Genomic DNA, 23,215 nt, shown 5'->3' on the forward strand with positions numbered 1-23,215 from the left:
AGCTTTTAAGAAATAAAAGAAAAAGCATCCCTGGGGTCAATATGGCCTTTTGAAGAAGTTTCAACCTAATGAAATGATGGTGGACAAAAATAAAATGATCTAATGTGTAGATGTAAATATGAATTCTCTCCCGTTTCTGTTTGCCGTCCTGTTAGGTGCTGGCCTTTGTTTATCTTTGCTCATTTTCAGAAACAGTAGGTCCACCGCTTACCTAAAAAGGTAGACCACCTGTACGTCTTGTTATCCATTTGTCTTATCTCCAAAGACATTGGATTGGTACACACTATTTCTTGTATATTTCTCACTGTTAACAAACAATCCTGTATAAATAGTTCTTAATAACTCAAAACCAATAAGCAATGTTACATAAATAATTTCAGGTTATACAAAAACGAACAGATTGATTAATTTACAATAAGGAAAAGGTGATGCATCATTTTGTTACAGATAAATCATTTAATATCTTTCCAGACAATTAAAGCGAATTTAAATTCTAAAGAATATGGCTTGTCTATGATTATCTCTCGCATGTGTTGACAGCAGAAAATTAAACTTTTGATATCAGCTTCATTGAAAACAACAGTCTAATAGGCTACTTATTCCGTATTAACTACAGTTTTGTTTACATTTTTTTTTGTTCAGGCTTATGCCTTATTTCTAAACAGAGATGCCATTTAGAAATCAAAGGTTTAATTGTCATTCATTTACTATTAACATAAAAGAGTTGCTGAAAATTAAGATCTTTATGACAGAAACAATTTATGACACTTTTAGACAGAAACATTTGTATTTGATTCTTTTTCAAGGTCATCTTGTTGAACTTTGAATTAGAATTATGATGATTTATACACAGTCTTTTGTCAAGCATTTAACTGGAGAAACACGTTGGTTTGTACATAAAGAGACTAGTTTAACAGTTGAAAAAAGACTTTTATAAATCTTACTCTTTGTCTGTGACATTTATAAGTTTCCAGCAGTTTAAAAGAGATATATTGTATTATGTTTACATATGAAGTCATTTATGTACAGATTTGAAAATTGTTGTTAATTTCATCTAAAGGATGACCACTGCTTAAGCCGGTGCTACAGGACGTTGACAGTAGCTTGCACTTTCCAGTACCGTCACTCAAACCAAGCCTGCTAAACCATTTCTTTTTCCGTTTTTGAGCGTTCTTTGGTGATTCTTTCTTTGTTTCACCTAAAAATCAAATCTTATGATACTAACAAAATATCTGATATTCATTTCAAGTTTAAAAAAATATAAGTATTATCACAGTGTCAGTGTTGCAGAGATATATATCATTTCTTAATCATCTTGCAGACAATGTTCCCTATTTTCCTTCTTCATTAAAGACCCTGATATATGTTCAGTCTGTTCGTTAAAGTAGAACTATGGTCATATTTCAAAGGATTACTTGACAGTTTCTTCGCAATTAAAACATATAAAGTATACATCATTGGTTTCCCATTAACGCGTACATGTTAAATCTTATATATGTGTTTGTGAGAGGATATTACCAGTACAGGGTTTATGCGAATATTTATGACTTTTTATTTTATTACGCAGAGATCCATGATTCTTGTTTATTGTTACTTTGTTTTGATAAATATTATCTAGCAAATTCATTTCTAGACATTTGTTTGTTTGAAGTGCATGAAATTTTCACAAAAGCATCAAGATTTAATGTTTAATTTAAAGAGTTTAAAGTAACCACCGTCTAAATAGAAAGTACTGGTGGCTTTACCTGTTTAATTGATTGATTGAATTTTGTGGGCTTTCGACAGGTGTGATAATATTGTGGTGCACATTCATTTTTGTCTTTTCGATATCAACAACTATTTCAAACAATTGTTTTGACAGAAAGTTTCATGTAATTAAACTGAAAAACTAACTTAATATACAAAAAGAAGGGAACAAATAATATTTAATAAAAATAACTTACAATAATTAGCACCATACTATTATCAATATTTTGACAGCCTTTGAGACGAAATATGTTTATCTGCATTTCTAGTATATAGACAAATATTGCGTAATTTGTTATTACCAATGAATTCATCATGCTCTATTGATAACTTTTCATAACCAATGTGTTCTTGATAATGTAACTGATAATTTGCCATAACCAATGTATTCTTGGTGTTTCTAATAATTTGCCATAACCATATTATCTGGATGATCTATAGATAATTTGACATCACCAATGTATTCTTGATGTAACTGATAATTTGCCATCACCAATGAAGTCTTGATGTTCTATTGATACTTTGTCATTGCCAATGAAGTCTTGATATGTTCTCTTGACAATATTTTCCAAAACCAACTCATTGATGTAACTGATTAATTTGCCATTACCATTGAAATCTTGATATTCTATTGATAAGTTTTCATAACCAATGTATTCTTGATGTTACTGATGATTTGCCATTACCAATGAAGTCTTATGTTCTATAAATAAGTTTGCATAACCAATGTATTCTTGATGTAACTGATATTTTGCCATTACCAATGAAGTCTTGTGTTCTATTGATAAGTTTGCATAACTAATGTATTCTTGATGTAACTGATTAATCTGCCATTACCACTGAAGTATTGTGTTCTATTGATAATTTGTTATTGCCAATGAAGTATTGATATGTTCTACTGACAATAATTTCCAGAACCAACTCATTGATGTAACTGATTAATTTGCCATTACTATTGAAGTCTTGGTGTTCTATTGGTAAGTTTTCATAACCAATGTATTCTTGATGTTACTGATAATTTGTCATTTCCAATGAAGTCTTGATATGTTGATACCTTTGAACAGAACAGATAAGCAAATGACCAACGATAAAACATCAAAGAGAATGCAAACGTTATATATAGGACATTAAATGCATCAGAACCAATACCAAATCTAACAAAATTAAAATACCATACGTGTGATCTTGCTTTACTTTATAAAAGGAGGCTATTTAAGTTTTTGAAACCAAAAGTTTGTCGGCAGAGCACTTTTCAAATTATCTCAAAAAATACTTTGAAAGATAATTTCTTCAAATTTTCTTCAAAACGAATTTAAAATTAGTCATGAAATTTAAAGCTGATGTATGTGAATGCTTTTATGCGCTTTTGTTTTATTGACGACTCGCATAATACATCGTGTCATTCCGCAGAAAATCATGCGTCTTCAAAATCTGTTTGACTCGGCTGCTTTGCAGCCGAATCAAATTTTGTTTTGTTTATTACAAAACACCAAGACCTTAATAAATAAGATGTACCAGATGAAATGTGTCTGAAATCAGCACTTATTCATTATTCGAGATTTTACTCTATTTATGCACAATCTTAAAGTGCGGTCATGACTACCCAAAGGCATAGAAATGTGCTAATGAATTGTTTTTCTATACCAAGTCCAGACAATTTGCCTTAAGACAACAATTATATGTCAATGACATTCATTTATTGGAATTAAACAAAATCTATTCATCATATTCTTGTGATTATCTCATAGATCCGTCGGCAACTCTAAGATAGGTCGTTGCATTGCATAAATTTTATAATTTATAATTTATATCACGTCCTATTATTTATCTGAAAATGTTGGCAATATTTCAAGAGACTACGTGGCAGATTCTTCATAATTAAAATAAAGAAAATTGAGTATAATTTTCCTGATTTCACATGAATGTGTATGTATTGTGCATGTCTCCTTCACACAAAAGTATATTTGTTTTGATTAGGCATGAATAAGGTATGTACAATTATATGGTAAAATATATCATTGCAGATATAAAAACAATCATCGGAATAACAATGGGTAATTTGTGATTTTATAAAATATCTAAATTATGTAAAGGATTCAAAAAGGTTATAGGTACTGAACGCAAGGGAAACGTTCGCTATATTCACGGTAATGTTTTACCAACTATTTACATTCAATTGCTGTTTTTGTATCATCGTAGTCACCGTGGTTTACTAGATACTTTTATGTCCAATAAATCTAACAGGGTAGATCGGCTATGTACCGTCGGTAATAAGATCCCTTTTCGACAAAATATGCGAACGATACATATAAGAGCATTAAAGCGAGAGTAGCAAATTACTTACTTGACTGAAGTGTCTTATCAGGGAAGATTTTTTGCTGTACTTTTTTGGGGGGAGGTGGGGGAGTAGGCTTAACTGAATAAACTCACTTGCTTAAATATCTACAACTGTTCTTACTTTTACTAAAATACGAATGCATATAGACAAAAAAGTGACAATGAATCAATGCTTTTAGTAATAATATGATTTACTGCTCAATATTTTGCGCAAATAAATGGAGGTTTTAGCGTTTTTTCTCGTTTTAATATTTCTTTATATTCCGGTTCGTAAAAAGAAATATTCATGTTGCAAATTTACAAACTAAACACTCTCACATTGTTTTGATTGTCGGAAAAAAACAATGGTTACAACAGAAAAAAACATTTATAGAATAAAGATATGTGCATTTGGTTTCCATGTTTATTTATATTTACAGTCAAACTTTGTTCGCTCGAACTTAGTTGTCGTGTATTACGGTCTTTAATAAATAAGATAAACGTTTCTTCATTGAATTGCCTAAAATGTTTCTAAAATTATTAGATGATAATTCTTTATTACGGTTGTTTCCGCCACTTAGTTTTCAAATGTTTTTATTATAGATATTAGATTGTATTATCAAACAAATCAAATTCACAATTGTTATAAACATCAATCAGTTATATTGGTTGTATGGAATGGAGAAAAGGAGAATCTTTAAAGAACGCTCAGAATGGCAAAATTGAAAATGTTTCAGACTTGATTTTATTGAGCATGTTCTTGAACGATTGAGATGAAAACAAGCTACCAGCTAAGCCCCATGGCACCGGTTTAAGCAGAACTCAACATTTTAACATAGATAATTCACAGAAACTTCAATGTGACACGTTCGTGCCATTTCAAGAAACAGAATATGATCCGGCTGTAAAACAATGAGTGACTCTGTGTTCTTAAAGGAAATTTACTGAGATCCAAAAGCCTAAATAAATAAAATTTAAATTCTTACATTGTCCGACTGGGGCACTCAAAACAGAAAGATTTGCAAAACAAAATGATTAAGAAATGTACTCAGGAATACATTAAATATCGTATTTTTGTGCTATTTTTTATATGATTTGAGTTGCAAAAAATCGTTGGAACGCTTTTCAATTTTGGATCTTTTTCAAAATTAGAATTATATTTCTGGAAAAAACGGAGTAGAAAAATGATCTGAAATTTTGGGCAGAAGTTGACGGAGTATAATCTTAAGAAACATTGAAGACTTAAATGCGTTAGTTTCAAAACCTTATTCCATCATCTTCTTTGAGGAACCTTTAAAGGAATATTCTCTTAAATGATGCATTGTCTTGCATATATTGTGTTATCATAATCACGTGACATAGAGACATTGCTTTGTTTATTTTTGCGTGACGGTGTTCAATACATAAGTTATTGAATAATATTTGTTCTGTTCCTTAGGTATTTTTTTATCACTTGCATGTATTTTTACATACAACCAAATTATTACTACATGTAGATACGTATATTTTTATCAGTGTTTATGTGTTTTAAATGCTTATAGAAAATGCAATGTATTTTATCTTTTGAAATGGTTAATACATAGAGGATATATTCAAGTTTTTTTTCTATAAATACATGATTTATTTTCATCGAGTAGTATGAAAATAAATATTTCATGAGTGGCGGTAGCCACGAGTGAAATATGGTAATTTTCATGCCACAAGATGAAAATAAATCATGTATTTATAGAAAAAAACTTGAATTTCTGTTTAATATATACATTTGTCTCATTTTTGCGATAAAATTTGAAAGACTTTCCCTTAAATTTTGTGTACTGGCAGAATTTAAAAGAAAGTAGTCCGGCAAGACACCAGTGAAAATACGGAAAATATGTTTCACTGCAGTGAAAAATAAATTTTTACAGTGAAAATACGGAAAATGAAAATACGCATTTTATTTCATCAATATTTCTCAATATTTCATTTATAAGTATATAATAAATTAGCATTAGTTGCTTGCAAACGTACATATCTTGTTATACGATTAAATATATACCCTCATAAGTAGATATATATGTGGGAACTTTTTTCCTACTATTTATGCTTTACACAAAGTGACAGCTTTAGATAAAGCAGACAGACACATTTTAAATGTTTCCTCTTTCTTTCATTTTTTATTATAAATCGTATAATGTTCAAAAAACTGCATCTGTTGCTTTTAAAGTGTCTTTTTCTTTAATTATAATGTATGATATTTTTGTTTCCTTATTTATGTCCCAGATGTTGTTGTTTTAGATATACTTCTTTCGGTTTAAAAAAAAATCTTCATGTAATATATGTTCTCCATATTTGCTTAACATAAGAGAACATTTGTATCATGCTATAGAATGATGTAAATCATGCAAATGAATCTTCATTATGTAGAAAGAGATTTTATATCATTATATACACTGTTTGTCGGTAGTGCATTATAAAATGACATTTCACTTTCTTGCATCTTAATGCATGTGGAACTGTTTCCTTTTCGTGAAACTTTTTTATGTTTTACATGCGACAGTTTGACAGATTTTTACGTTATTACAATCTATGAAATATGATGTAGATTATGCCTCTAATGACTTTACATGGTTTTCATTTGAAGAAACTTACATTTTGTGATAAAGGACTATAGAATAGCTAAGCCTTTGATTTATTTCTTTTGTGTCATGAGATTCTAGTTCTTGATAAAAAATGCGAGTACTAATGCGAAATGTGATAATAGATTACAATATGCTCAAATACCTTTATATTAGATAAAGTAAAAAATCTTATTTGTGTGGAGTTTTTGGGGGTTTTTCTGTTTTTGTTTTTTGTTTTTATTTTTATTTATTTTTTTTTTTTTATTTTATTTTTTTTTTTAATTTTTTTTTGTTGTTGTTGTAGGTGTTTTAGTCATTTTTGGGGGATTTGATCTATAGCTCGGTGTATGTATCCGGATTTTCATCCTCATGACATTGTGTTTCAAACATATCCCTTACATTATATAATTCTAGAAGAACTCTTTAGATTTTGTTATATTTTTAAACCCTTTCCATGTTTGAAAAAAAATGTGACGCAATAAATAGCACTATTATGATAACAACAACAACGTAATTTTAAAAATTTTAGAGGTTTATCAGAGAGGCACTGAAAAGCAACACTGACTTATTTCCGGGTAGTGATCAATATTAATTCTACACATAAAAAAGAGGAGAAACAGTATTTCAGAATGTTGAAAATATACGAATGTAGGTTTTCATTCAATTTCAGAAATTAGTTGTTTTAAAAGACTTTTACTTCTAACATTGTACAAATGAAATTTAAATGACAGTTGTAAGTAATCATTTAATTGCTGATATAAGATATAATCGAATAAAAGCTGTCTGTTATTTTCTGTGGTTTCTATAACATTTGAGGCTCGTTATTGTATTATGTATTGGGTGCTTAAAGTTTCGTCACCAACTTTTACTCTATGGAATGAAAACCACAACAAAGATTGTTGCAAATAATTTGTTTAGGGATGATTATTATATATTTCAAAATTTTAGTGTTTGAATGCATTATCAATCACATTTTGCAAACAGTTGCAACTACAAATGTCATATTTCTTATACACAATATCTTTGTAGGCGTAACTACATGTATCTGTGTTAATCTTTTTTCTTCTTGGTCGTGTATCAATATCAGATAAATGTCTCAAACAAATTTTACAAGTTTAAAAAAACAAGTGATTTTGGATAATCCCTTGAATATGCAATGATATGCATGTCGCATTGTTCTCGATACATTCTAAATAGTTTAATATATATATATATATATAAATTTTTAAGTAATTGAAAATATTGTCTGATTTTTTTTAAATGACGTGGATCGAAATGTGTTTTTTTTAACTTTTGATTTTCATGGTTTCAGATTTTGAAGGATTGAAATTGACTATCTACTCATAAGTCAAAGATTAAAAAAGAATTTGCTGCATCGATTTCTAAATTTTGTAGAGAATTTATGAAGCATTTCATAATCCATACAGCTATTATATGGAGGCCAGTCTACGCTGTTAGAAAATGTCCTTTCTAAATCTGTTATTAAAAGTCCATCTATATCTAAATAAAAGGCAAAATCATATAGAACCGTACATTCATCCTCTTTAGCCTTTTACCCCATGAGCATATTGTGAAAAAAGGCCGTTTTCATTGAAAAGCCTTCTGTTACAAGTTCAAACTGCTCTGAAACTATGAAAAATGCTTCGATACTAATGAAACTTGGCATAAATGTTGATTGGACCATAGCCTCTGTAACAGCATGCTCAGTCGTAATTTTTCTTTTACCATGGCAACGGGGAACGTCTCAAAATTGCAAAAATCACTATTTTGCATTGTGTTTTTTCCCAATCAAAGTGTTGCAACTTGTCAATGAATTAAGATAGAGTAAAAGGCTTTTCAGCGTCGGTTACTAGTTACCAACCTGAGGCCATGTTTAGCTTGCCACATGTCCAAAATTTTCTCAACAATGAGGGGGGCTACCCCCCCCACCTTCAACCCCCCCCCCCCCAACAGAAAGGGGCACATCCCCCTTCTTGCAACCCCCTGATGTACCATTGATGGGGGGCCGCGCCGAAAAAAGTAGTCAAATTTTTTAACAACATTTCTCAAATGGGGACACATGGCATTTTTTCACTGTTTGGGGCCTAAAAAAGGGGGGGACAAAAAGCCGTCAAAACACGTCTATATGAGGGAAAAGGATAAGGTCAAACATTGACACTATTTGAGCAATACTAAAATAGCCGACAATGTTAACACGAGACTCGTGACAAGTAGCTTTGTGGTTTAGACAAAGTGGTTCAAATAACTGTTATTATGAAGTGAAGTAAAGGACAACAAGTCAATGGAAAGTCAAATATAGTAGCCCAATTGCTCCCTTAAGTATATCATGTCAATGGAGAAAAGAATAACCTTATCCCTTGTGTAAAATGTTTAATGGAGGAAATTGGGTGGCAACCGCCGTCTGAAGATTGTCCTCGTTAATCAAATAATAAAGAAACGTACCACATACCAGACATTTAGTCAACTTAATTGGTATTTGTCGGAAATTGACACTTGACCGTAAGAGGATAATTTGTCCTCGATTTAGGTTGTCGCTAATAGTTCATATTTGCATATAAAAATGAGAGAGAAAAAAAGAAGTAAGAAAAATAGTTTAGAATAAACGTCATGTAAATACGAATATATTATTTGGTGAAATTAGAACGTGTACAAGAAAGATCAATAGAAATAGTATCAAATATATAATACAATATTGTTGGCTGCATTTGTTTTATTTTTCAAATATATTGTTTCCAAAATAAAATATATTGTTTCTAAAATAAAGGAAAATAGTATAGAAACACAAAATATGTTTTTTATTATCTGGTGTTATGTTTTGTTTTGTTTTGTTTTTGTAAACATACTCTGAACCCATTATTTTGAAAATGGAAATATTCCAAGAAAGAACGCAATACATGTCCTCAACATTAATAGAATTATATCTAACACTCGCATACCTACATCTAAGCAAAATACAAAGGATAATATTAAATGACAATTATGATTTATGCCACATTTCGATAAAACCTGATACTACAATTCTGTACAATAATTCAATAATTCGTGAAAATTTACGATAGAAGAATAATGTTGTTCAATCTCGAATAGCAAGGATTTAATATGATTACATATTTGCAACTAATTTGATTTGAATATCCGTAAATGCTTCAGGACATTCGCCGAATATAAATTGCCAAACATTATAGATTTTCGATAATTTGGCATGCCGATTTTATTTACGGATGCTTCATTTACAAACTCACGTGCTCATATTAAGGCAACCACAAACAGAGTCCCCAGATCCGACACAGAATGTTTTGAGACAGGCTCTTTGTGCTTGGTTTTTACCTGTTACACCAGAGTGACATAAAATATTGTTTGGACCATTTTAAAATAAAGAGCGTGCACATAACTGTAGTTAATAATTTATGAGGGTCCATACGTCCGATAAGACACAAAGAAGTAGTATTCGTTGTCAAGTACGAACCCCGGACATGCCAGTCACCAATCATGCCCTAAATGGGTTAATTTTAAATCACAAAATTGTGATAATTTACCTCAATGCAATTTTAGTCAGAGAAATGAATTTTGAGCCCAAAGTTGGTCACTAACAGCGTTCAAGGATTACCTTAACGTACAGTCACCTGAGACAATATGAAAAGGAGACAGTCCTGATCAAGGCTGCTATTGAGGGGACACGCACGAAAGTACTCTTCCTCCTCGTCGTTTCTGCCTATTGTGTAAGGTCAGTCCATTCGGCTTCAGTCACGACATCGGCATCTGGTCGGCAGGTAAAATCTCTGGGTTGTGTTTATTTTTCGCCATTAATAATCCTTCAAATCTTCTGCCTTATGCCTCTTCATAACTTGCAAGTATCAAGGGATAAGAGTAAAGCTGCGACTACTTTATATACCAATGTGTCACGTGTTCTAATGACATAATTGAAAGGGCATTTATTAAAAATTCACCAAACATGATTCGTCGCAATATAGGCAGAGAATGATGCAGATACACTGCATTTTATTTTTAATTTATTTTCAAATATATCGTCAGATATATTCGTGCCAATATCTTCCGAATTCTTTTCTGGTCTGAAATCAGTCAGATTTAAGTTTCATAGGTCTCAAACAATTCGCAATGCTTCTCGAAATTCTCGCATGTTTTTTATTATTTGTGGAAACCATTAGGAGAACGGTTTGAGATGGGATAACCATCTTTGTGGTGATTTTGGGAGAAATTTTGCAGTGCAAATGTTTTACCATATTGAAAATTCAATCCAAGCGACAAGAAAACGAAGGCCTGGAACTCGTGTAACAAAATGAAAGCTTTCGAGACATTTTTAAAACTATCTCTAAAATGCTGTTTGCAAGTATGTCGCTTACATAAGCAGCCCAGTATGACTCAAAGGTCGGAGGGGCAGAAATATGTGATAATGTAAAAAGAAACATGAATTATGGGAAGGTAAGATTTTGTAAATTCTATTACATACTATAATCCATACTAAACTAGAGTTTTAAAGCTTTTTTTTAATTTTCAGTATTTATGTTTCCTCTTAATTTTTGTTAAAGCTCACTTCTGAAAAGCTAGCAAAGTTGTTCATTAATTTAAGATAACTTTCAAAATTTCATAAGGGCAGATAACCATAAAAAAAAATTTGCTTGTAATTTTTCCAATTTTCATAAATTTTTTTTTTTTTTTTTTTAGTGAAAATGATATCACAAACGTTATTGGACATTAACATGTTACATACTCCGGACAGACGAGGGTTGGTGAGAGAAGGTCATATATCTAAAGGCATCGCACCTCTAAATTCGTGCTAATTCTCGTGGATATTTAAAAGTACATTTGTGTATAACTTTGTGAAGTAACTAAAAGGAAATAATTTATACGTTAGTGACAATTATCAAAAGGAGGTCAAAATATGAAAAATACTACTAAATGTTTTAGTAATGCTGTAGAAATATAGTTCAAATACTGAATATCTGTCATTAATTGCTTGAAACATTATTATCCGAATCTTTTAACTTTTCTTAAATTTATAATATTTTCATTATTTTGTTTGATAAGGCAAACTTTGATAGAAATATACATACATTGTTTTGTTCATTAATATTTGTATATGATTTCTTAGTTTCATTTATGTCATTGTTTTTGAAATACTTTTTGTATTGTCATTAACTTATTTTATGTTTTCTTTGGTTTAGTTTATGAAAAGTATTTAGCCTTGCAGAATTAACTAAAACTGTATATATCAGCTTTAAATTGCAACTTTTATCTTAAATAAAAAAAAACATAAAAACATATTTTTGCTTTTAGTTTTTTGTTATACATTTCATTGGATTGAAAGTTACTTAAAAGAATGAGTAACATTACATTTGATCAAATCAGGATTGGCCAGAAAATATTTATAACATTGTAAACAAGGAGGATTAGGGAAATGATCAGATTAAGGTCAGAAAATGGTCAAGTTTAGGGCAGAAAAAGGTTAAGATTTAGATCGGAAAATGGTCAGATTGATTTCGGAAATTGATCAGAAACTGGTTAGATTTAGGTCAGAAAATGGTCAGATTGAGGTCGGAAAATGGTCAGAAACTGGTTAGATAACGGTCAGATTTTGGTCGGAAAATGGTTAGATTTTGGTCAGAAATAGTTAGATAATGGTTAGATCCTGACGCCTATCTGACGTCAGATTATTACGTCAAAAAAACTTTCAAATCCGACCGTTTTTCCGACCGTCATCCGACGTCAGAACCTGACTTAAATCTGACGTCAGTATGACGTCTTGTGTTTGCTGGGACAGTGCACCTTTAGATTTTGTTATGACTAGAAATAGTACACAATAAAATGTTATTATGTTTTATCTGGGCATAAAAATACGCCATAGGATAAAGACCTGAGAATTCAGAACTTTATACCCGCCCAGACAAGCAAACTCTAGAACCTGTAGATCAATTGGATTTTGTTGAGTGACGCAAATTTCATTTACAAAAGAGCATTTAGTATCATGGGGCCAAATTATATTCATGTATAATGAGAATAATACATTGTTGTATAAAAATTATGTCAAATTTTTTAAAAACAATGCTGACTAGTACATACGACATATTTGACATCCATGCTTAATAATATCATTTGAGCTACTTCAAGTTAGCATGCCATGAGTTTATAAAATTATGGTAAACAACAGTAACAAAATTATTTTTGTAAAAACTAAATAGTCAATTATAAAATAATATTAATGAAAATTTGCCGCCTCAAACAGTCAAAATTTCATTAAATAAAGATTTCAGCATGAAATAGATTTCACTGTATATGTTTCATGAAATACAACAAAATACATAAATTTCTTAATTACATGTAAAAACTAAATAGCCAATTATAAAATAATATTAATGAAAATTTGCCGCCTCAAACAGTCAAAATTTCATTAAATAAAGATTTCAGCATGAAATAGATTTCACTACATATGTTTCATGAAATACAACAAAATACATAAATTTCTTAATTACATGTAAAAACTAAATAGCCAATTATAAAAATAATATTAATGAAAATTTGCCGCCTCAGACAGTCAAAATTTCATTCAATAAGGATTTCAGCATAAAATAGATTTCACTATATATGTTTAATGAAATACAACAAAATACATACATTTCCTAATTACATGATAAAGAGATGTACATCAACAACAAAATTAATGCTTGGTAGGAAAAAGTAGCTTTCTGCAGACTATTCAAAACAGTAATACATGTATATATCAATTCCCTACTATGAAAACCAGTTAAAACCAGTAAAATCAAATGTTTAATATTAAAAACAATATCAATTCATCCATTTAATATCATAAAAAACGTAGTCAGCTTCGTGCCAATAATAAGGTAGTTTCGCTAAATGTCCAGTATAGTTTATTTCACTATAAATATAAGTCTTTGGGACTATTGTATGACCCGTTATCAAAATTAGCTTCATTGCTGCCTCAGTCAGTCAATGAAACAAATCTGCACATGTTCTTTATCAGAATAATTATATCTGAGTAAAGTGTAATAATAAGACAGTCGTTAATCAAAACATCAGGGAAGAAGGGCGCAAATATGACTGAAAAGCGTTAGACCGCCACCTGCCCAATTTGCGTATTTGAGAATCTGAGTACTTTTTGCTGTGGGCTAACGTGGCAGCTCCAATTCGAAAACTATGTGATGTATAAAATTTTGGGTCGCACCCAATCTTACAAATACATTTTTTCAAAATCTTATTGAATTGTTTCGTAGTAACTGGGGTTCCCGATTCATTAAGGAAAAATGGACCCAAAACTTTTGGACGCATTCTGGAAAATGTGTCAATTGCAAGAACTGGACATATTCGCTTGTTTTTGAAACGCTGTAAAATCATGGTGAATGGGGCAACTGAATGTTTAAAATGACTCAACGAGACAGAAATACTGACAGGTTTGCAATTCTTTGTATTAACAGATATATCGCTGTTGGAGATAGTATGGTTGGCAGTACTAGACTTTGTGAATTCACCTACCCTTAGAAATGCGAAAAAGGCCATTGTGAACATAGCCCGAATTAGTGTAACATTATATAAAGACGTGAATAAACTGGGTAGTATGGAAACTAGCTTTTTCAACAGATATTTAGTAATGGGTTGTCTTTTGTCAGGATTCGAAGAAAATTTTTTACAACCCAAAAGCACTCTTTGTACTAAGAAACTGTGTTTTGAAGACTTTGCACCAAGCAATCTATTTATATAATTGAGGGCAGACACTCTGGAGCATATGCTTGAATATTTCATACCTGTCGAGTGACAAAATGCTACATATGTAGTTAGTTTACTTGTAGAAATTCTGCCGTGTGGATGTCTTCCATAATGATTATTATGAAAAGAACTGAAATGTTTATATGCATTGCTATAAGAGCGTCTCGTGCTTTGAGTCAGAGAACCCTCAAGTAGAGAACTGACAATACGTCTTAAAGGTGTTCGAGAAGAGCACTTGGTACTTGAGTTGCTACCCTGTCTGCATAGGGAGCAGTCTTGAGAAACTCTTGTATCTGAAAACGAGAAAGCATATCTGCTAGATTGTTTTGCTTTCCCGGCACATGTTCAGAACGTATCAGTATATTATATTTCATACACGCAACAACTAGACGCCGTATTAATTGCATGATGTTTGCTTCTTTACTAGACTGTTTATTTATTATATGGACTACAGCCTCATTATCAGAGTGTACAACAATACATTGATTTGCCAGCTGGCAACCCCAAATTTCAATTGCTAGTGTGATTGGAAACAATTCCTTGTAAGTAATGTTTGTGTCTACAATCTGTTATGGCCACGGGCCATAGAACCAATGTTTCTCCCAAATGGCCCCATAACCCAAGGAACCTGAAGAGTCTGTAAATAAATGTACAGCTTCGTTTGTTAACCATTTCTGATCAAGTAAAATATGTTTGCCATTAAAATGTTCAATGAATAAAAGCCAAGCTGCCAAATCCCGCCTAGGTTCTTTAGATAACGTTACTCTATGATGAGGTTTTGTTATATTTTTAGTAAGATCAATAAGACGCCTTAGAAAAGCTCTTCCTGGCAGCACTACTTGGCAGCAAAAATTAAGGAGACCTATCAGGGACTGTAAATCGCGTAATTGAATTTTCCTGCGCGATTTATGAAGAACCAGTAACTTATGAAGTTTTGAAAGTTTATCTTTGGGTAACCTAGCCTCCATCTTGATTGAATCAATTTCTAAACCCATGAAAACTATGACTGATGTCGCAGAAACAGTTTTCTCCTGTTTTATGGGTACTCCCACAGCTTTACATAAATCAAGAAAAACCCTCAAATCAGATTCGCATTTATTGGAGTTTTTTGGGCCCATTATAAGAAAATCATCCAAAATATGTAGAATGTTTGAAATGGACAGTTTTGTTTGAGCTATCCATTTAAGACCTGAACTAAATCGATCAAATATTGCACATGATGAGCTAGCCCCCATAGGAAGGGAGCGGTCGTAATAGAAAAGATTATTGAAACGAAAACCTAAGAGTGGATAGTCATCCGGGTGGACTGGAATGATACGATAGGCAGAGTCTATATCTGTTTTTGCCATTAAACAACCGGGACCTAGGTGCTTTACCATTGTAATAGCTTGGTCAAAGGTAGAATATTGAACTGTTGCTAAATTTGGATCTATAAAATCATTAACGGAATTGCCATATGGATAGCTTAAGTGGTGAATTAACCTGAAAGTGTTTGGTTCCTTTTTAGGTACTACACCTATTGGACTAACCCTAAATGACGGGAAAGGAGGATGAACAAAAGGGCCAGCAACTCTACGTAGTGTAATTTCTTTTTGTAATTTTCTAACCACTACGTCTGGTAACTCTGAGCAAGATTTTGAGTTTTTTGTTATGTAGGCACATCTGTTACCTACAAAACCTAAATGGAAACCTTTTTCAAACCCAGATATCAAGTAATTTTCAAACTGGTAACCCCTGATCCAGTAAGAGAAAGGACCAAGTTTAATTGGGGTAATAAGTGGAGTATTGACTGTATTATTTTGACTTGTTGAAAACTCTGGTAATGTTTTGGTTTGACTGGGGCTGTGTGGGCTGCTGACTGGAGCTTGACTCTTGCTTTTGTCCAATGGGACAAGATTTAGCGGAGTGCTGGCCTCGACAGTAACCGCATGTGTGGGGGAAACAATTGACCAATGGACAGAAACCTCGTCTATTAAATGACCAGCATGTGTTTGGAAGGAATTCACCGGATGAGTTCGACTTGTTTTTACGAAAGGAACGGGGTGCATTATTGTACGAGCCGCCACCGCGGCGGTACTGGCGAAAGGGATGACCTGTTGACGAGGGCACAGTTGTCGCTCGGACCCAGTATTCCGTGTGTAACTGGTCCCATGGGATTTGAACTTGTTCCCGAAGGGTTCTGAATTGGAAGTCGTAACGGGCCCAGGCATTTGTACTATGTTTAGACGCCAGGTCCCTTACCAGTTCACCATATTTCATAAGGGCTGGTGTTTCTAAAGGGTATTTTGTGGCATAAATTGCCACAAAACGCATAAATGCGGTGGTCCACTGCTCAATGTTGTGGATTTTTTGTTTTTTTATAGATGGGACAAGATGGAAATTACCATTTGTTTGGTTAACTGAGAACTGGTATGGCGTTTCTTCTTGGTCATGACCAAAAGTGATAGGCAGTAAGGCCCCAAAATCCACAAATTTATGTCTCCAAATTTTCTTTTGGAGCTTATAGGGAACCTGAGTAGAAATAGGGGATTCTAGAGTGTCTTTTATCACTTTTAAGTTTTTTAGCCTGTTTAGCTAAAACTCCATCCAAGAGACTATCATCGCTGTCTGATGAAGAAGAGTCTGTTATTTCATCTTCCCTGCTGGATGCGTCATTGTTCACACTGTGCCTGTGCCTGGTTGGAGAAAGGGACCTCTTTTTGCGAGAAGAGTTTGTCTTCGTCTGTGATTTTGTTCTCCAACGCCCCCGGTCTTCCTTTTCTGTCAAGTTAACATTATTTATTGTGACATCGTTCAGGTTGGAATCATCAGAATCATCTGATGAGGATGCCGTTACTTCTGGTTGAACTTCAGGAACAGAAGGATTGTTATTAATTATACCCCGGCGCTTTGTTTTGTTAATGTGGTGTACATCGTTTGGGCTGCTCCCTCCAGCCACCGGTGCTTCCACGCAACACGAAGCTGTACATTTCGCCTTTGTTGACGAAGCAGCTTTCCTCTTTCCCGGCATATCTGGAAATATAGCAAAATAAATAGGAAATAAAACCTCGGATACTTGTCCGGAACCTCAGGACATAGCCTGGAATTAATAAATTTACAAATAGTTCTATAGCAGGTGTTTTGGACTGTAAAATATGTTTGTGCACTTGACTAGGAACTCCCGTACTAGACTGGTTAATATGTATAAACAGTCTATTTAAAAATTATAACTCGGATACTAGTCCGGAAATTCGGGTGCCTGCCATGAAATTTAAAAATAAAACATAAATCTATACAAGTCCAAAAAATTCAGGCCCAAGCCTGGAAAATTAAAATAAATCTCAGATACCAGTCCGGAAACTCAGGTGCAAGCCTGGATATTAAAAAATAAATCTCGGATACCAGTCCGGAAACTCAGGTGCAAGCCTGGATATTTAAAAAATAAATCTCGGATACTAGTCCGGAAACTCAGGTGCAAGCCTGGAAATTTAAAATAAAATCGGATACCAGTCCGGAAACTCAGGTGCAAGCCTGGATATTTAAAAATAAATCTCGGATACTAGTCCGGAAACTCAGGTGCAAGCCTGGATATTTAAAAATAAATCTCGGATACTAGTCCGGAAACTCAGGTGCAAGCCTGGATATTTAAAAAATAAATCTCGGATACTAGTCCGGAAACTCAGGTTCAAGCCTGGAAATTATAAATAAAAGCATCTTTTTTTTTAATCTGCTCACCACAACTTTGATTAGAACTAACCAAGAGGTTATATATGTAAGTTTCACAATATTTATTATAACAATCTAGAGGAATATTGGGTTGGAAATCATCCTAAATGAAGCCTCAGGCAGGCAACAGTCCCCAATCTATACATGAAATGTTACAACTCGACCATAATTATATATGGATTCCGTAGAGTATACATGCATAGGTGCAATCAAAAATTTGAAAAAACCTGAAAACTTTAATTCGTTATCATTTTCCTACATAATCTAAAAGTAGAACATGATGAAATATGTCACAAAAACCTGAGCTTCAGTCATATGCCTGAAACTTGCACCCATGTATTTTACATGTATAATATTTAACAATAAAAACCACTATACAGCTAAGGAAGATCTTCCTTAGCTGCTATAGGATCCTTATTCATGATGTTTTGGTGATCACAAAGCTCGGAGTCCAGCCGAGAAAAGTTTGAAACGCAACAGCATTACTGTAGATGCAACGACAAGCAAAAACGAAAATACTTAACTGCTTATGAGCGTCAACGTATGAAACAATCTCAGCTGCAGCAATCAATCAATTTCCCCACCCACGTGGCCACTATTCAGCCGAACAAAGAAAATTATTTGTGATCCCAAAATCGACGAAATCCGGAAACACTGTCACACTTTTATCAAGTTAAATGTCAGAAAACACAAATCTTTGCAATATGATAAAATTTGTTTTAGACATAAACGCAATGCTACGATGAAAATCGTGAAATTAAATCTGACAAAAGTATATGAATTCTTTTGTTTACAACAGTGACGCTAATAAGAGCGCATGCGCAGGGAAAGCACGCGCAGGCAAATCACACTGCGCAACTGATAAAGATGAATACGGACAACGGCTGTTGTACATCACTAACTTAAAAAAGAGACCATTTCGTCCATAAAATATTTTACTGCATAAAATTCATTTACCTATTTATGCAATGTAAGTTGGATAACCGTAACATTTCCATGGTGTTTATGCACTACAGATTTACTTCCTTAAAATATATTTATGTTTCTAATCTTAAGATTTATTGATATGCAAACCCAAGACTGATTTTTTTTTTCTATTTAATGTGACCTTACATTACACAGGAAATTAAAAATGAAGATGCCCGATATGTATGTCAAGTGTAAATACACTCAGTGTAAACAGGAAAAAATGGGGACTTTTAAGAATGCCCAAGAAAGGTGAATTGAAATTGTTGCCTTCTCGGTTTGATTGAGCCAGTTCATACGCTTGTGTGTGTGTGTGTGTGTGTGTGTGTGCGTGTGTGCGTGCGTGCGTGCGTGTGTGTGTGTGTGTATATGTGTGTGTGTGTGTGTGCGTGCGTGCGTGCGTGTGTGTGTGTGTGTGTGATGGTGTGTTATGGTGTGCGTGCGAGTGCGTGAGTGTGCGCGCGTGTCCTAATCATGTCTTAATACTTTTAAATGGTCTGTTGTAAAGGACAGTGACTTTGTTAATAATCAAGTTAAACTGTCTATTTCTAGAAATTACTAAAAGGTGTAAATAGCTTAGTATTGTACAATCTTTTTCCCATTCCCCTGTGTGTACCTGTATTTAACTTCGCCCCGCGCGCCCAGGTATAAGCGTGTTTTCGCTCCGCGCCCCCGCCGCTTTGACTTGTTAATTCTCGACTTTCGCTAGGCGGGGTTGCAGGAGAAAAACCCGCTAATAAGCAGGGTAGCGGGACGAATTTTTATCTATTAAGCTTCGCCCCGTGCCCTCGCTAATTATTCCCCGCCGATGGAATCGGGAGGGGAATATTGTTTTGGCGTTGTCCGTTCGTCCGTCCGTCCGGGCGAACATTCAATGGTCTATGAGCTTCATTCCGTCCATAATTTTAGTAAAAAAAGAAGGAAATCCCATCAACCGACTGGTTTTGTGGTAATTTTACTGGTTTATGGGGAAAACTGCCACATAAAGATCAAAGAAAAAGCACATAAACCCCAATTGTTGGCACCCGTTCGTCCGGCACGTCCGTCCTTCCGTCCATCCGTCCGTCTGCGCTAGTTCTCTACAACTAATTGGCTGGAATTCAACGAAACTTTATGGGAATCATCAATATCAAGATGAGATGCGCATATCATCGGCTTGATCCGGCCAGACTGTTAAACTCAGAGTTACGACCCTTGATTAGTCATGCAGTATGCATATAGAGCAATAGTCGTTTCCGCGCTACTTCTCTGCAACTACTGGCTGGAATTCTACGAAACTTTATGGGAACCTTCAATACCAAGTGCAGCTGCGCACATCATCGCCTTGTTCTGGTCAGACACTTTAACTCAGAGTTAAGGCCATTGATTAGTTATGCAGTATGCATATAGAGCAATAATCGTTTCCGCGCTACTTTTCTGCAACTATTGACTGGAATTCCACGAAACTTTATGGGAAGCTTCAATTCCAAGAGGAGATGCGCATATCATCGTCTTGTTCTGGTCAGACTTTTTAACTCAGAGTTATGGCCCTTGATTAGTTATGCAGTATGCATGTAGAGCATTAATCGCGGGGCGAAAACAGGCTAATTAGCGGGGGCGCAGGGCTAGACTTCGCCCCTCGCTAAATAAGCGTGTTTTCGCTCTGCGCCCCCACCGTTTTATTTCTTAAATGTCGCTCTGCGCCCCCACGGGGCGAAGTTTTATTTGTTTATTAGCGTGTTTTCGCTCAGGGCCATCACCATTTCAACTTATTAATTCGCCTGGCGGGGTTGCGGGGCGAAAACACAAATGACACAAATCAGTCAACATAGATTGCTGAGCAGCTAAATATGTAGTCAGTATCTACAAATATTTACATCTTCATTTTTAATGTTAATTGTTTTTTCATGAATAAATCTGGGATATAACAAAGCCATTAAAGTAATTTAAATATTAAGAACGTGTTAAAGTAAATGAATTATTTTTACACAAATGTTTGACAAACTGTTCTATAAATTAAACCCTCGTATAAATATTTTCTTTTTTCGATGCAGTGTATATCACCTTCTAGTGAACTGGCTTAATGTTGATTTTGTGTAGTAAATTTAAGATAGCGATTGTATTGAATGCTGGTTTAATTTTGAGCGCATATGATTTAGTTTAAACAAATGTTTGAATTTTAGTAGGGAACCAATTAAAGCTATCTATACCATGCATTCGGATCATCTCTCATAATATTATTAATTCTAACACGATTGGATGGTCTCTTGTATTAAATTGTACCGTTAAGGTAGCTCGCTACTTTCCGACCGAAATTTGACAATATTTCAGATCTTGATGATTTCTTGTATACAGACATGTAGATATGTAAGCTTTATTTCTGCAGCATTATTTTATAAGTAAACAGCGTTACTATGACGTCAAAGCGCCCTCTATCGGTGGCGGCGAAATTGCGTCTTTTTTATCAATAAACCGGTCTGTTATTATCAATTTTCATCCGATTTCCTTCATTTTAATTTTATAATGTTCAGTAAATGTATGTCTTTGTAATGATGTCTTTCTTGAACATTTGCTTAATACTCTGCGATTCTACGTTATTTTCCCTCACGTTCTGACGTCCATATTTGATGCAAATATCGCGCGATATCGCAATAAAGATTGTGAAATAATAAAAAATCAACACGGTGAATTTTGCTATAATTTTTTTTTAACACATAGTGAAGTCATAAAAGAAAATATTTATGCAATACAAATATAGGGTCAACGCGTAAGATATTTTGCTATTACTATTTGAATATAAAATAGAACGGTGAGTAAAACGTAATGATTTTGGTGACGTCAAATATTTTTCTCAAGGAAATTTTCACGACTTTTTCGATAAATAACATACTGACAGGAATAACAATGTGTGAAAACCATCAACAACAATAGTATGTAGACATGTTCCGTAAAATGTTCTTTTAAAAGTCCTGTCAGATGCCTGCTTTTCGATGAATATCTTCAATTATATACATGCACAACAAATCAGGGTATAACTGTCTGCAAAAGTTGGTATCAATCGCTGAAAAAACTGCAAGGAATGGATATAAATACCTCGAGGACTGAAAGACAATTCAGAATATTGAAAGATATAATTAAAAGGCCACCTAAGGGGAAATTATAAAAACATAAATTTTGCAAAGAATGTCAGAAAAAGAATGAAAAGGCTGATGCAGTCGCAATATCATCATAGTTATGTGTATCTCGGTACAACATAAACTTCCATGTTATCATATATGTAACAATTTTTGACTTGTATAATTATATCAGTAAGTAGGAACAGAGACATAAATAACATCTATGTCTGTGGTAGGAAATGAATCAAATTTACGTTTCAAAAATATATGATCAACTGGAAGTAGCAACGATTTGTACTAAGTCATGATTCACTAGTAGTCTTATTTATATTATAAAATCTAGCAGACATTTAATTCAAAAATTTTCTACACGTATAAAAATTTATTTATTAACAGCCATCAGTTATTCTATTTTCTCTCGCAGCTAAATACCCTGCACTAAGCGTGAGACTCAGATTTAAAACAGGAATCACGCTCTCATGCTATGGCTTTAATTTCTCACGTATTTCACATAATTATAGATATTCTTATTTATTTTAAACTAGCTGACTCGCGGTATGCGTTTACTAGCGCATCTTTGAGTCGACCTGAAGCCGCGATCATTTCTCGATTAGAGGCGAAAAATCCGTTGATTTATTTTGTATGTTTAGAAGCGGAGAATTTTGCATATTAAATACAGATTCCCTTGTATTGAAGGCGATTATGTAGGATTCTCAATTTGTGTGATTTTGGTTGTGGGAGAAGCTCGTTTTTTGTCTGCACATAATGCAGTGCTATGTAGAGACTATGAAAATAATGAACTATGCATTTTATGTTTTATATCTTCTTATTTTTTTTTAATATTGGGTTTAACGCCGCTTTCAACAGTATTTCAATTAAAGCAGAGGATATTTAACGAAACCAGTGTTTCTCACAGTATCAACTTCTCTTTGGAAATGAATGACAGGAGTCCGAGGTGGACCTTGAAACATTTCATTTCTAAAAGATAATCTATTAGTACAATACGCAATCGTGTCTCGAATCCATGCCTTCCGAATTCAGCGTGAGACCACT

General features: G+C 33.5%; 1 protein-coding gene across 1 annotated transcript; it reads right to left on the minus strand.

Annotated features, from left to right (window-relative positions):
• Nucleotides 1–12,460: 12,460 nt before the first annotated feature.
• Nucleotides 12,461–14,477, minus strand: LOC132723195 (uncharacterized). Its single transcript, XM_060707871.1, has one exon. It carries the CDS (start codon nt 14,430–14,432, stop codon nt 13,701–13,703), a length of 732 nt encoding a protein of 243 aa, XP_060563854.1. The 5' UTR covers nt 14,433–14,477; the 3' UTR covers nt 12,461–13,700.
• Nucleotides 14,478–23,215: the final 8,738 nt, after the last annotated feature.

The sequence above is a fragment of the Ruditapes philippinarum genome, unplaced genomic scaffold, assembly GCF_026571515.1.
Source record: "Ruditapes philippinarum isolate M1 unplaced genomic scaffold, ASM2657151v2 ctg721_1_1_1_1, whole genome shotgun sequence".
In the NCBI taxonomy this organism is placed as follows: domain Eukaryota; kingdom Metazoa; phylum Mollusca; class Bivalvia; order Venerida; family Veneridae; genus Ruditapes; species Ruditapes philippinarum.